The 11,695-nt window shown below is 40.2% G+C and overlaps 1 protein-coding gene across 1 annotated transcript in view; it reads right to left on the bottom strand.

Annotated features, from left to right (window-relative positions):
• Nucleotides 1-3,093: 3,093 nt before the first annotated feature.
• The window catches only part of LOC129856135 (SLAM family member 5-like), a 37,771-nt gene continuing 29,169 nt past the window's right edge, over nt 3,094-11,695 (bottom strand). Inside the window, exons 4-8 of the mRNA XM_055924239.1 lie at nt 6,365-6,697; nt 6,004-6,285; nt 5,469-5,589; nt 4,981-5,051; nt 3,094-4,389 (exon numbers count right to left, since the gene is read on the bottom strand). Coding sequence (XP_055780214.1) covers nt 5,027-5,051; nt 5,469-5,589; nt 6,004-6,285; nt 6,365-6,697 — 761 coding nt within the window. The 3' untranslated portion in view covers nt 3,094-4,389; nt 4,981-5,026. The remainder of the gene's footprint in view (nt 4,390-4,980; nt 5,052-5,468; nt 5,590-6,003; nt 6,286-6,364; nt 6,698-11,695) is intronic.

Below are 11,695 nucleotides of genomic sequence, written 5' to 3'. Positions count from 1 at the left end.
ACTAGAGAAACAAATGTTCACAGCATGGCTGGGGCTGGGTGCTAACATACAAACACAGAGCAAAGAACTGAGGAACACTAAGGGTTTAATTACTTTCAAGGGAAATGAGGCACAGGTGCAAATAATAACTGGAACAAGGGAAAAAACAAAAGGGTGAAAAAAGCACAATGGGGGCATCTAGTGACCAAAACCTGAACAATCCTGGCCAAATCCTGACAATGGGCTTTATAAATCAATTTGATTGATTGAAGATACAAGGGATATGAAGATGATAACTTGTGTTCATTTCTGTTTATAGAGATGTGTAGTTAGGGTCTCGATCTCTAAGCTATACAGGATGTGGTGGGGCTGCAAGGAAACAGAGATTATAGAAAGCGGGGGTACCATCTCTGACTGACATCCTCAACCACACGGCCAAGGTGACAAGCACCAAAAACCTGTTCAAACTAGATTAATTGAAGGTGTTAAAATGTGGGATTCAGAGTAGGGCTAATGTCAAATAAAGTAGTGTTAATTGTATAGAATTTGACCTTTTGAGGATATGGTAAGAGCTTTATTTGTCTCTTCCCCACGGTGGAGTCTTAGCAAAGATTAGGGACGGCTGCTGTGAGAAACTACACTGTAAAAATAGAAAGTCTCAAAACAGCATGGTTGTGTAATGAAACCATGAAAAGTAGTGCTCCTAATCAAAAATCAAATCAAATACTATTGATAACATCTGCAACATATGTGTTTGCTAACGCACGTGCAGTGAAATGCTTATGTTTCTATCCCCAACAGAGCAGTAGTGTAGGAAGCCTGGCGGTTTGGACCGTTGGGCCAGTAACCAAAAGGTACAAATCTGTTGTTCTGTCCTTGAGCAAAGGAATTAACCCTAATTGCTCCAGGGTCGCTGTCAATATTGGCTGATCCTTGGCCGTGACCCCCACTCTCTGAGGGTGTCTCAGGGGGAGTGGGATATGCAACAAAACACATTTCCATTACACACCTCACACTTGCACAGGTTACCCACTTGTACATACAGTGTAACATGACTATATAAGTAGCCCCTAATTATAACAATACACACAAGTCCCAAGTATAAATTAATTAAGAATTAGCAGTCATATCAAGTAATGCAGAGCCTGTGGTCTAGAAGACAGCAGTCATGCACACGGCTTAGATGCTTCACCCCTTTCCCCACTGAAGACCTCGTTTATTATAGGGTATGGGGAGTGATTCTCCCCATACCCCATAAATATCTCTCCAGGAAGCAGAAGGGTGGAGGGGGGGGGGGGGTGTTTCATGATTAACAACTCATGTGTAATTCTAGGAACATACAGGAACTCAAGTCATTTTGTTCACACGGTATAGAATACCTCACAATGAAATGCCGACCATATTATCTCCTAAAAGAATTCTCCTCAGTCATCGCCACGGCCATTTTACATCCCACCTCAAGCCGAAACCTTGACGGCTCTCAATGAACTTCACTGGACTTTATGCAAACTGGAAACCACATATCCGGAGGCTGCATTTACTGTAGCTGGGGATTTTAACAAAGGAAATCTGAGGACTAGGCTGCCAAAATTCTATCAACATATTGATTGTCCTACTTGTGCTACTAAGACTCTAGACCATTGCTATTCAAACTTCCGGGATGCTTACAATGCCCTCCCCCGCCCTCCTTCGGCAAATGTGACCATGATGCCATCTTGCTCCTCCCATCCCATAGGCAGAAACTCAAACAGGAAGTGCCTGTGCTTCGTACTATTCAACACTGGTCTGACCAATCGGAATCCATGCTTCAGGATTGTTTTGATCTCGTGGACTGGGATACAGTTGAAGTCGGAAGTTTACATACACTTAGATTGGAGTCATTAAAAATAGTTTTTAAACCACTCTACACATTTCTAGTTAACAAACAATAGTTTAGGCATGACAAAAGTAATTTTTCCAACAATTGTTTACAGACAGATTGTTTCACATATAATTCACTGTATCACATTTCCAGTGAGTCAGAAGTTTGCATACACTAAGTTGACTGTGCCTTTAAACAGCTTGGAAAATTCCAGATAATGATGTTATGACTTTAGAAGCTTCTGGTAGGCTAATTGACATAATTTGAGTCAATTGGACGTGTACCTGTGGATGTATTTCAAGGCCTACCTTCAAACTCAGTGGCTCTTTGCTTGACAGTTACAAAAGTATCTATATCCACAGTAAAACGAGTCCTATATCGAGATAACCTGAAAGGCCGTTCAGCAAGGAAGAAGCCACTGCTCCAAAACCGTCATAAAAAAGCCAGACTACGGTTTGCAACTGCACATGGGGACAAAGATCGTACTTTTTGGTTAAATGGCCTCTGGTCTGATGAAACAAAAATAGAACTATTTGGCCATAATGCCCATTGTTATGTTTGGAGGGAAAAGGGGGAGGGTTGCAAACCGAAGAACACCATCCCAACCATGAAGCACGGGGGTGGCAGCATCATGTTGTGAGGGTGCTTTGCTGCAGGAGGGACTGGTGCACTTCACAAAATAGATGGCATCATGAGGCAGGAAAATTGTGATGATATATTGAAACAACATCTCAAGACATCAGTCAGGAAGTTAAAGCTTCGTCGCAAATGGGTCTTCCAAATGGACAATGACCCCAATCATACTTCCAAAGTTGTGGCAAAATGGCTTAAGGACAACAAAGTCAAGGTATTGGAGTGGCCATCACAAAACCCTGACCTCAATCCCATAGAAAATGTGTGGGCAGTACTGAAAAAGCGTGTGTGAGCAAGAAGACCTACAAACCTGACTCAGTTACACCAGCTCTGTCAGGGGGAATGGGCCAAAATTCACCCAACTTATTGTGCAAAGCTTGTGGAAGGCTACCCAAAACGTTTGACCCAAGTTAAACAATTTAAAGGCCATGCTACCAAATACTAATTGAGTGTATGTAAACTTCTGACCCACTGGGAATGTGATGAAAGAAATAAAAGCTGAAATAAATCATTCTCTCTACTAGTATTATGACATTTCACATTCTTAAAATAAAGTGGTGATCCTAACTGACCTAATAATTTTTACTAGGATTAAATGTCAGGAATTGTGAAAAACTGAGTTTAAATGTATTTGGCTAAGGTGTATGTAAACTTCCGACTTCAACTGTATATAGTAGATTCACACATGACAGATGTTATTTGGTAATTATTGTGGATGGGTTGATTTTCTTTATTGTGAGGACTGCGTTACATTGGTCAAAAGCAAAGGCAATGCCTCCGCAGTTAACACACAAATGTTATTGATATACTTTAATTCATTAACATCTCAGGTGCAATGCTGGTATTACTATTTATGAACTGTGTTTGTATATTCACATTTACACAATTGGTATACAGACAGCAAAAAGAGAATGACAGTTTACAGTTTTAAATGTGCCGACACCAGTGTAGCTATGGAATCATATTTATATGGGACAAATACAGGCCATAAATAAAGTAGCTACACCATCAAATATCTAATTAAGGGTTGATGTGATACATAGATAGGGGTAATCATTAAATGGTCCATCATAATTAACGAAATGAGCTAAATTAACAGCTACAATTTAGCCCAGCCTTAAATATTGCGAAAAGCGATCAAATGTCACTCAAGATCAAACAACAAATCAAGATCAATCCCTCACAAATGTTTCAATACAACATACATGAAAAAATGTATCTATGGACCTTTTGTGTCTAAAGGAGCCTAACAGCGATTGGTTCTATGGAGTAGGAGGGCTTTATCTCAAACGCCTGCTCTTTTTATATTATGTACACAGCTGCTATCCACTGGCAAGCTAAACCATGACCAGCTATAAAAATATACAGGGGAGGAGCCTACATTGAAACAACAGAACAGACAGTACTGAAAAGAAGCTTTGGCACAGCAATAGCATAGCAAACACGCTAGTGAATTGGATTAAAATATATGTTCCATTTGTTTTAACTTATACATTGGGATTTGGGACAAAAGGCACTTGACAAGAAGGATTATCCTGATCCTGCTAACAACTCAAAGCATAGCTATTGAATTGGTCCGTATCAGTGGATGTCATCGAGGCCCCTATTTGACAGAATAAGAATGACCTACGTTCCAGGGGAATGTTCTCCCATAACAATTGTGCCTCTAAAAGGTTTTCTGGGCGAAAAATTTTTAACTTTCATTTTGTTTCAACGTCCTCTTTATGACATATCGTCCTCTCCAGGATATGAGTTATCATGTCGGCCTCTCAGCATGAAGGAGCAAAATGGAAAGTCACTGTGTCAACATCCCCGCTGGCAACGCTGCGATGTAACTGGAGTGTAAACAGATAAACAGATGTCAGTTCAGGGTTGTCTCTAAGCCATTTCAGTTCTTGTATACCTGTTCTCTCCTCCTAGGCAAGAAGAGGTAGGGAGGTAGGGGAGGGAAGGACGGACGGAGAGCGACAGGGAAATCGTTACAACACTGTATATATACATAATATGACATTTGAAATGTCTTTATTATCTTGGAGCTTCTGTGAGTGTAATGTTTACTGTTAATTTTATTGTTTATTTCACTTTTGTTTATTATCTACTTCACTTGATTTGGCAATGTTAACATATATATTTCCCATGCAAATAAAGCCCTTAAATTGAATTGAATTGAGAGGGGAGATAAAAGGGGTAGTAAAGCAACAAAAATAAAAAAAATATCTTAGGGCTCTTTATTAGAAACTTTGTGCCAGAGGAAGGAAACAGGACAGGAAACTGATCACATGCATTATTATATACTATATGTGCTGTGTGGCTTCTCATTGTGCAACCCAACCATGTCATATGGGCAAAACTGGTTGCATTGACATCAGGCCGGGTATCAAACTCAGGTGGTCTGTGCAACTCAAGACCTCATTAACCCACTGGCACAGAGCTAAAGCCTACAGTTGTAGACATGAGGGCTGCAAAAGCTGCTGTATTGTCAATCAGCCTGTAACATTTTTACTAACCTGATTATCTGTTCGTTTTTTAGGAGTTATCGATGCATAATCAATGTCAACTTGCACTCTTTCGGATGAATCTGAGGAGCCAAATAAAGGAAAATAAATATAGGCCTAAGGTGAGGTGTGACTAACTGGCATACAAACGCTCACCCCCCAGGACAGGTGCTGTAAACACTCAGGACTCATTTGTTACTATGTGTCTCTGCGCTTGCAGTCTTTTCGGTGTCAGATAAGCCATGCTATTCAAGTAGTCATTGTCAAGAGTGTGTGTGCCTTCTGCATTTTCAACATTTAGAGAAGTTGTCTAGATTTATGGCACTTTCTGACCAAGCAGAGGAAGTGCAGAATATATATTACCTGTATCTTGTGTTCAAGCAAACATTTGCTACCTTTTCCAAAACAACACCCTCGATTGCAAAAAAACAGTAACAAAAAACAAAGCAAAGCATGTTTTGACTTTGGGGAGTGACCTCACACCTCTCAAAGATAAATACCTGCCTTGTGAGTGTTCATTTCCCCTCTTCTTTAGATAGATTGCAAGTCCAACCAGCCCCGAGGCAACCAGAACGCAGATTACAGCAATAATAAGCAAACCCAGAGTCATCCCATCACTGTCTGAAATAAAACAAGGTAATCATTTTTGTGAAGTACGTTTTGAATGAGCTCAACTAAACTTCACTTTCACTTGGTAATTGTTATTTCACACCTCCCGGGTGGCGCAGTGGTCTAGGGCACTGCATCGCAGTGCTAGCTGTGCCACCAGAGTCTCTGGGTTCGCGCTGGGCTGGGTTCGCGCCCAGGCTCTGTCGCAGCTGGCCGCAACTGGGAGGTCCGTGGGGCGACGCACAATTGGCATAGTGTCGTCTGGGTTAGGGAGGGTTTGGCCGGTAGGGATATCCTTGTCTCAGTATGTAAAATGTAATAAAATGTATGCACTCTACTGTAAGTCGCTCTGGATAAGAGCGTCTGCTAAATGACTGTAATGTAAATGCAATTTCCTGGATGGATTTAATTCAAAATGTGTCTTACCTGCATCATTAGGACGACCATCTTCACTGCAACATTTTGGGACATGAACTGTCTCATTGCTGACAGGGTTAGCAGCCACACAGCTGTAGGTGGAGTAGTAGTTATTTCCCTCTACCTCCAAATGGAGAGATAGATCAGTGGTGAGATCAGGACTGCTGGTCTGGTTTAGTATTTCCTCTCCTCTGTACAAGGTCAAGGTCACCTCTTTTTCATTGTCCACAGAACACACCACACTACAGGAGCTGCTGTCACACTCTGTCACCTGAGGTTTGGAAACAAAATCTGGAAGAAAAAATATGAATAAATTGAAATTGCAACCTATATTAAATGTTTTTGTAATATACAACACACAAACACTTACTGTATACAATGAGCTCAAATGTTTTAGTTTTTTTCCCTTCGTCTGTATTCTCAACAGTATAAAGCCCAGCATCGTCTATCTGAAGGTCTGATAGAGTGAAGTATCTTGTAACATTGTTCAAGTGGAGGCGGTTTTCAAATCTCTTCTCAAGGGTGATTTTGCCTTCTTTACCAGGGTACACATTTGCAATAGTGTCAAGGTCTCCATAAAGTAAATTGCCATTCTTGATCACCCTCTCTGGAAAAGAGAAAGACTGTCCCACGATGCCTTTCACCTGCTGAATCTCAGACTGGACTGTTTGCTGAGAAGCACAGAGTACTGTGGAAAGAGAGACTAAATATTAACACAATGACTGCAGTTACACACTAAATCTCACAATACCTGGATAAGTGTTTAACATGTCAGTAACTGCATCCACATGATATTGTTATCTGATGTCAGACGGCACTGAAGATGACAATGACATTCAATCATTGGTTAATGTTTTCTGCACGTCTGCATTGTAGTCGTCTGGAATGACACGACTGTGAGTATCACAGTCCTTCGTAGTTATTCACAGGCCTAATGTGATGGTTGGGGTCAGGAAATAATTGTTAGGACTAGTAGTTGAATGTTTTGTCCGAAATTAAGTTCACATGGAAATGCATTCCCTGAGTGAGGGAAGTTCTTCCCCAATTGACTGTTGTTTTTTCCCCCAAATAAAAGTAAAGGATATCACTGAAAAACCACATGACTTTACAGAGATATTTCACTACCAAGTAATATAACTTTCCACTACAGCCTCTTAAACAGCCTAGATTGTATCTTTTGAATTTCAGGGTCAGAGGAACATTGCAACATGACAGAGTACTAATGTAGGCATTAGACTATGTGTTATTTGTTGAAATAAGGTTGTGTTGAGAACACAGAAACAGAGACAAGGAGCATGCTGGTTGTCCTATTAGCAGTAGGAAAGAGGCTGGAATTCTGTACATATGGACACTGCAAAAATAGTATGATTATAAGCATCTGTAGCCTGTAGAAAAGTGTGTGCAAATGTAATTATCTAGACTGAAGTAACGTACAGTTGAAGTCGGAAGTTAACATACAACTTAGCCAAATACATTTAAACTCAGTTTCACGTTTCCTGACATTTAATCCTAGTAAAAATTCCCTGTCTTAAGTCAGTTAGGATCACCACTTAATTTTAATAATGTGAAATGTCAGAATAATAGTAGAGAGAATGATTTATTTCAGCTTTTATTTCTTTCATCACATTCCCAGTGGGTCAGAATTTTCCCTACACTCAATTCATATTTGGTAGCGTTGCCTTTAAATTGTTTAACTTGGGTCAAACGTTTCGGGTAGCCTTCCACAAGCTTCCCACAATAAGTTAGGTGATTTTTGGCCCATTCCTCCTGACAGGGCTGGTGTAATTGAGTCAGGTTTGTAGGCCTCCTTACTCGCACACGCTTTTTCAGTTATTTCCACACATTTTCTATAGGATGAGGTCAGGGCTTTGTGATGGTCATTCCAATACCTGGACTTTGTTGCCCTTAAGCCATTTTGCCACAACTTTGGAAGTATGCTTGGGGTCATTTAGGTTATGTTGATATAGGACTTGTTTTACTGTGGATATAGATATTTTTGTACATGTTTCCTCCAGCATCTTCACAAGGTCCATTGTTGCTGTTCTGTAATTGATTTGCACTTTCCGCACCAAAGTAGGTTCATCTCTAGGAGACAGAATGCGTCTCTATCCTGAGCGGTATTATGGCTGAGAGGTCCCATGGTGTTTATACTTGCGTACTATTGTTTGTACAGATAAACGTGGTACCTTCAGGCATTTGGAAATTGCTCCAAAGGATGAACCAGATCTGTCGAGGTCTACCATTTATTTCTGAGGTCTTGGCTGATTTCTTTTGATTTTCCCAAGATGTCAAGCATAGAGGCACTGAGTTTGAAGGTAGGCCTTGAAATACATCCACAGGTACACCTCCAATTGACTCAAATGATGTCAATTAGCCTATGAGAAGCTTTTAAAGCCATGACATCATTTTATGGAATTTTCCAAGCTGTTTAAATGCACAGTCAACTTTGTAAACTTCTGACCCACTGGAATTGTGATTAAGTGAAATAATCTGTCTGTAAACAATTGTTGGAAAAATGACTTGTGTCATGCACAAAGTAGATGTCCTAACCGACTTGCCAAAACTATAGTTTGTTAACAAGAAATTTGTGGAGTGGTTGAAAAATTTGTTTTAATGACTTCAACCTAAGTGTATGTAAACTTCTGACTTCAACTGTAAGTGTATGTAAACTTCCGACTTCAAATGTATGTTTGTCAATGGAATATAACAGAGATTTTCAAAACAAGTTATGAGTTAGTGAGTTATTGTTCCAAGTTCCATGAGCAGCTGGTAAAATTATGAGCTCCTAATATCTACTATTAGATATCATATTTCAAATGATTTCGAGGAATATAACATTTGAGTTAAAAATACCTCTATAGGATCAGTGTCCCCCCGCGGTACGGTTGAGCTAATGTAGGCTAATGTGATTAGGTTGAGGTTGTAAGTAAAAATAACATTTCCCAGGACAAAGACATCTGATATGGGCAGAAAGCTTAAATTCCTGTTAATCTAACTGCACTGTCCAATTTACAGTAGCTATTACAGTGAAAGAATACCTTGCTATTGTTTGGGGAGTGTGCACAGTTATGAACTTGAACATTTATTAATTAACCAATTAGGCACATTTGGGCAGTGTTGATACAACATTTTCAACAGAAAGGCAATGGTTAATTGAATCAGTCTAAAACTTTGCACATACACTGCTGCCATCTGGTGGCCAAAATCGGAACCAAGAATAGTACATTGTGACTGTTCTCTTGCATTTCAAAGAGCATAAAAATAAAAACGTTTTTTTTAAACGCCTGTTTTCTTTGTATCATCTTTTACAAGATTTAATGTGTTATATTCTCCTACATTCATTTCACATTTCCACAAACTTCAAAGTGTTTCCTTTCAAATGGTATCAAGAATATGCATATCCTTGCTTCAGGTCCTGAGCCACAGGCAGTTAGATTTGTGTGTCATTTTAGGCTAAAATAGAAGAAAAGGGTCCTTATCCTTATTAAGATAAAGGAAGAAGGACTAAGAATATAACATCAGAAGAAAAGAATACATCAGAAGACAACGTTTATCCTGATAACTCACCTGGATAGCTAACAAGCCACAGTAACAGTTGTTTACACGTTGCTAGGGAGTTGCTAAGAGTTCATCTGCTGCATCCCTAGTTATAAATTATGTGGATAAAAGGCAAGGTTGAGATGCCCTCTTCAATGACCTGTCAAAGGCTTTTGATACTGTTGATCACTCACTGCTAATTCAGAGGCTTTCCTCAATTGGCTTAGACCAGTAACTCTAACTATTTATACAATTACTTGACAGATCAATGTGCATCTACTGATGGTGTCAAATCAGGTTTCCTCGATATTACGAAAGGTGTCCCGCATGGGGTCAATTTTGGGTCCTGTACGTTTTACTGTTTATATTAACAAAATCGACTTGTCTGTAAAGAATTGTAACCTGCACTTGTATGCCGGTGATACTGTTGAGTATGTTATTGCCCCTGTAGCGTGGTTCATTCTGCGTTGTGTAATTCTTAATGAAGACGCTGCCACAACTGATGGTCTGCTCGTTGAAATCTTTTTATTTGCCCTGCACACGAAGAGACAACACACACGTTACCCTTGGTGCAGTCACAGCTCTCCGGCACCTTGCTAGCCGAGGGTCAGGCAAAAGAGCGCCAAAAGGAATTAACAGGTGCTGCGTGCACACTCGCTGCACAACAGCATATACAAGTAAAACTATACAGAACATAATTCTGACAAAATAAAAGACATACCTGCACACGAAGAGACAACACACACGTTACCCTTGGTGCAGTCACAGCTCTCCGGCACCTGCGCGAGCACATGTACACTCACTCAACCACTGTCACAAGTACTTAGAAGTTACAACAGATACCCCAGTCAGTGAGCTCTGTGAAACTTGACATAAATTAACATAAATTCCTACACTGTCCACACTATAACAAACGTATGGTTGCAAAACAGTACATTGTATAACCTTATGACGGTTCCATATTAAACAGTTTCGGAGCCAAGGACAACATACCTTGCTAGCCGAGGGTCAGGCAAAAGAGAACGATAAAGTGGTATGGGGATACAGATAACCCGCGATGGGCCAAACCAAAATATACAAAACTTTTACAATCACTTGTATGTACAATATTGGTATGAAAAAGTGTTTGTACACCAAATAAAAACATTAGCTATGCAGCTGTAATTAAATAAAAAAAATACACTGAATTATTATTATTATTATCAGATTATTAACATCCCCTCTTGACCTGACCTATTTGAATTGGTCCTTGTGTGCAATTTGGTGCGTAATCTAGGGGAACAACATCACACTGCTACATTCACCCCCACTGTTTTACACTAGATTATAGACCCAAAACAAAACACATTACCTCAAAGGTAACAAAGCAAAGAAAGAAAAAAAAAAAAAATCACACCCACAGGGCGACAGAGTAACCCAGTGTAATCCCTTAATTCTAGACCCACAAATGGTCGATCAGCTGAAAAGCTATCCCGCGAAGGATTAGGAAAAATAAGGGGTAGCTAATCCCTTATTCAACCGTATACGAAAAATGCCATATACATTTTATGCCGATGGACTACACACAAAGTTACATGAATTGTCAAATATATTAGACAAACCCACAAATCATTCTAAGACATGCTTAGATTTCCTACATTCCTACAAAAGAAAAGGTAGGCAATATCCTACCGTCACTGAGAAACCAAGAACTGTTTCATTTCCTGTGTAGACATAGTTTGGATTAACCTATCCACTGGCTTAATAAGTCTACCCAGTCTAGTCCGAACACCCTCACCCACAAACCTAGCAGGAATGTCACAGACAGCACTAACCCTGCTCAGAGGTCTAACCACAGGATGGGGAGTACTACAGATCCGCAACTCCGGAGCCAGCACACTTTCAGTTACCGACTCAACACTAGTAGTGTCAGACGACTGATCAGAATCCTGGTAGATTGTCACAGACCACACTGACGAAGCATCTTCAACCAAGGTAACATCATCCACACTGAATGGAGTTTCGCAATCAGAACTCTTGTAGGCTTCAGGGATATCTCTCTGGTCCACTTCTGCTGAGCACACCTCACTTAAGGGGACTTCATACGGTTGTTCCACCTCACTTCCATCAGCCGGGACTTCACCATCCTCTTGGAGTATCCTCCCAGAAGACTCAGGAAGGCCTG

The sequence above is a fragment of the Salvelinus fontinalis genome, chromosome 5 (genome assembly GCF_029448725.1).
Source record: "Salvelinus fontinalis isolate EN_2023a chromosome 5, ASM2944872v1, whole genome shotgun sequence".
Taxonomy (NCBI): domain Eukaryota; kingdom Metazoa; phylum Chordata; class Actinopteri; order Salmoniformes; family Salmonidae; genus Salvelinus; species Salvelinus fontinalis.
Note: the sequence above shows the minus strand (reverse complement) of the source record. Positions and strands in the feature narration are given on the sequence as shown.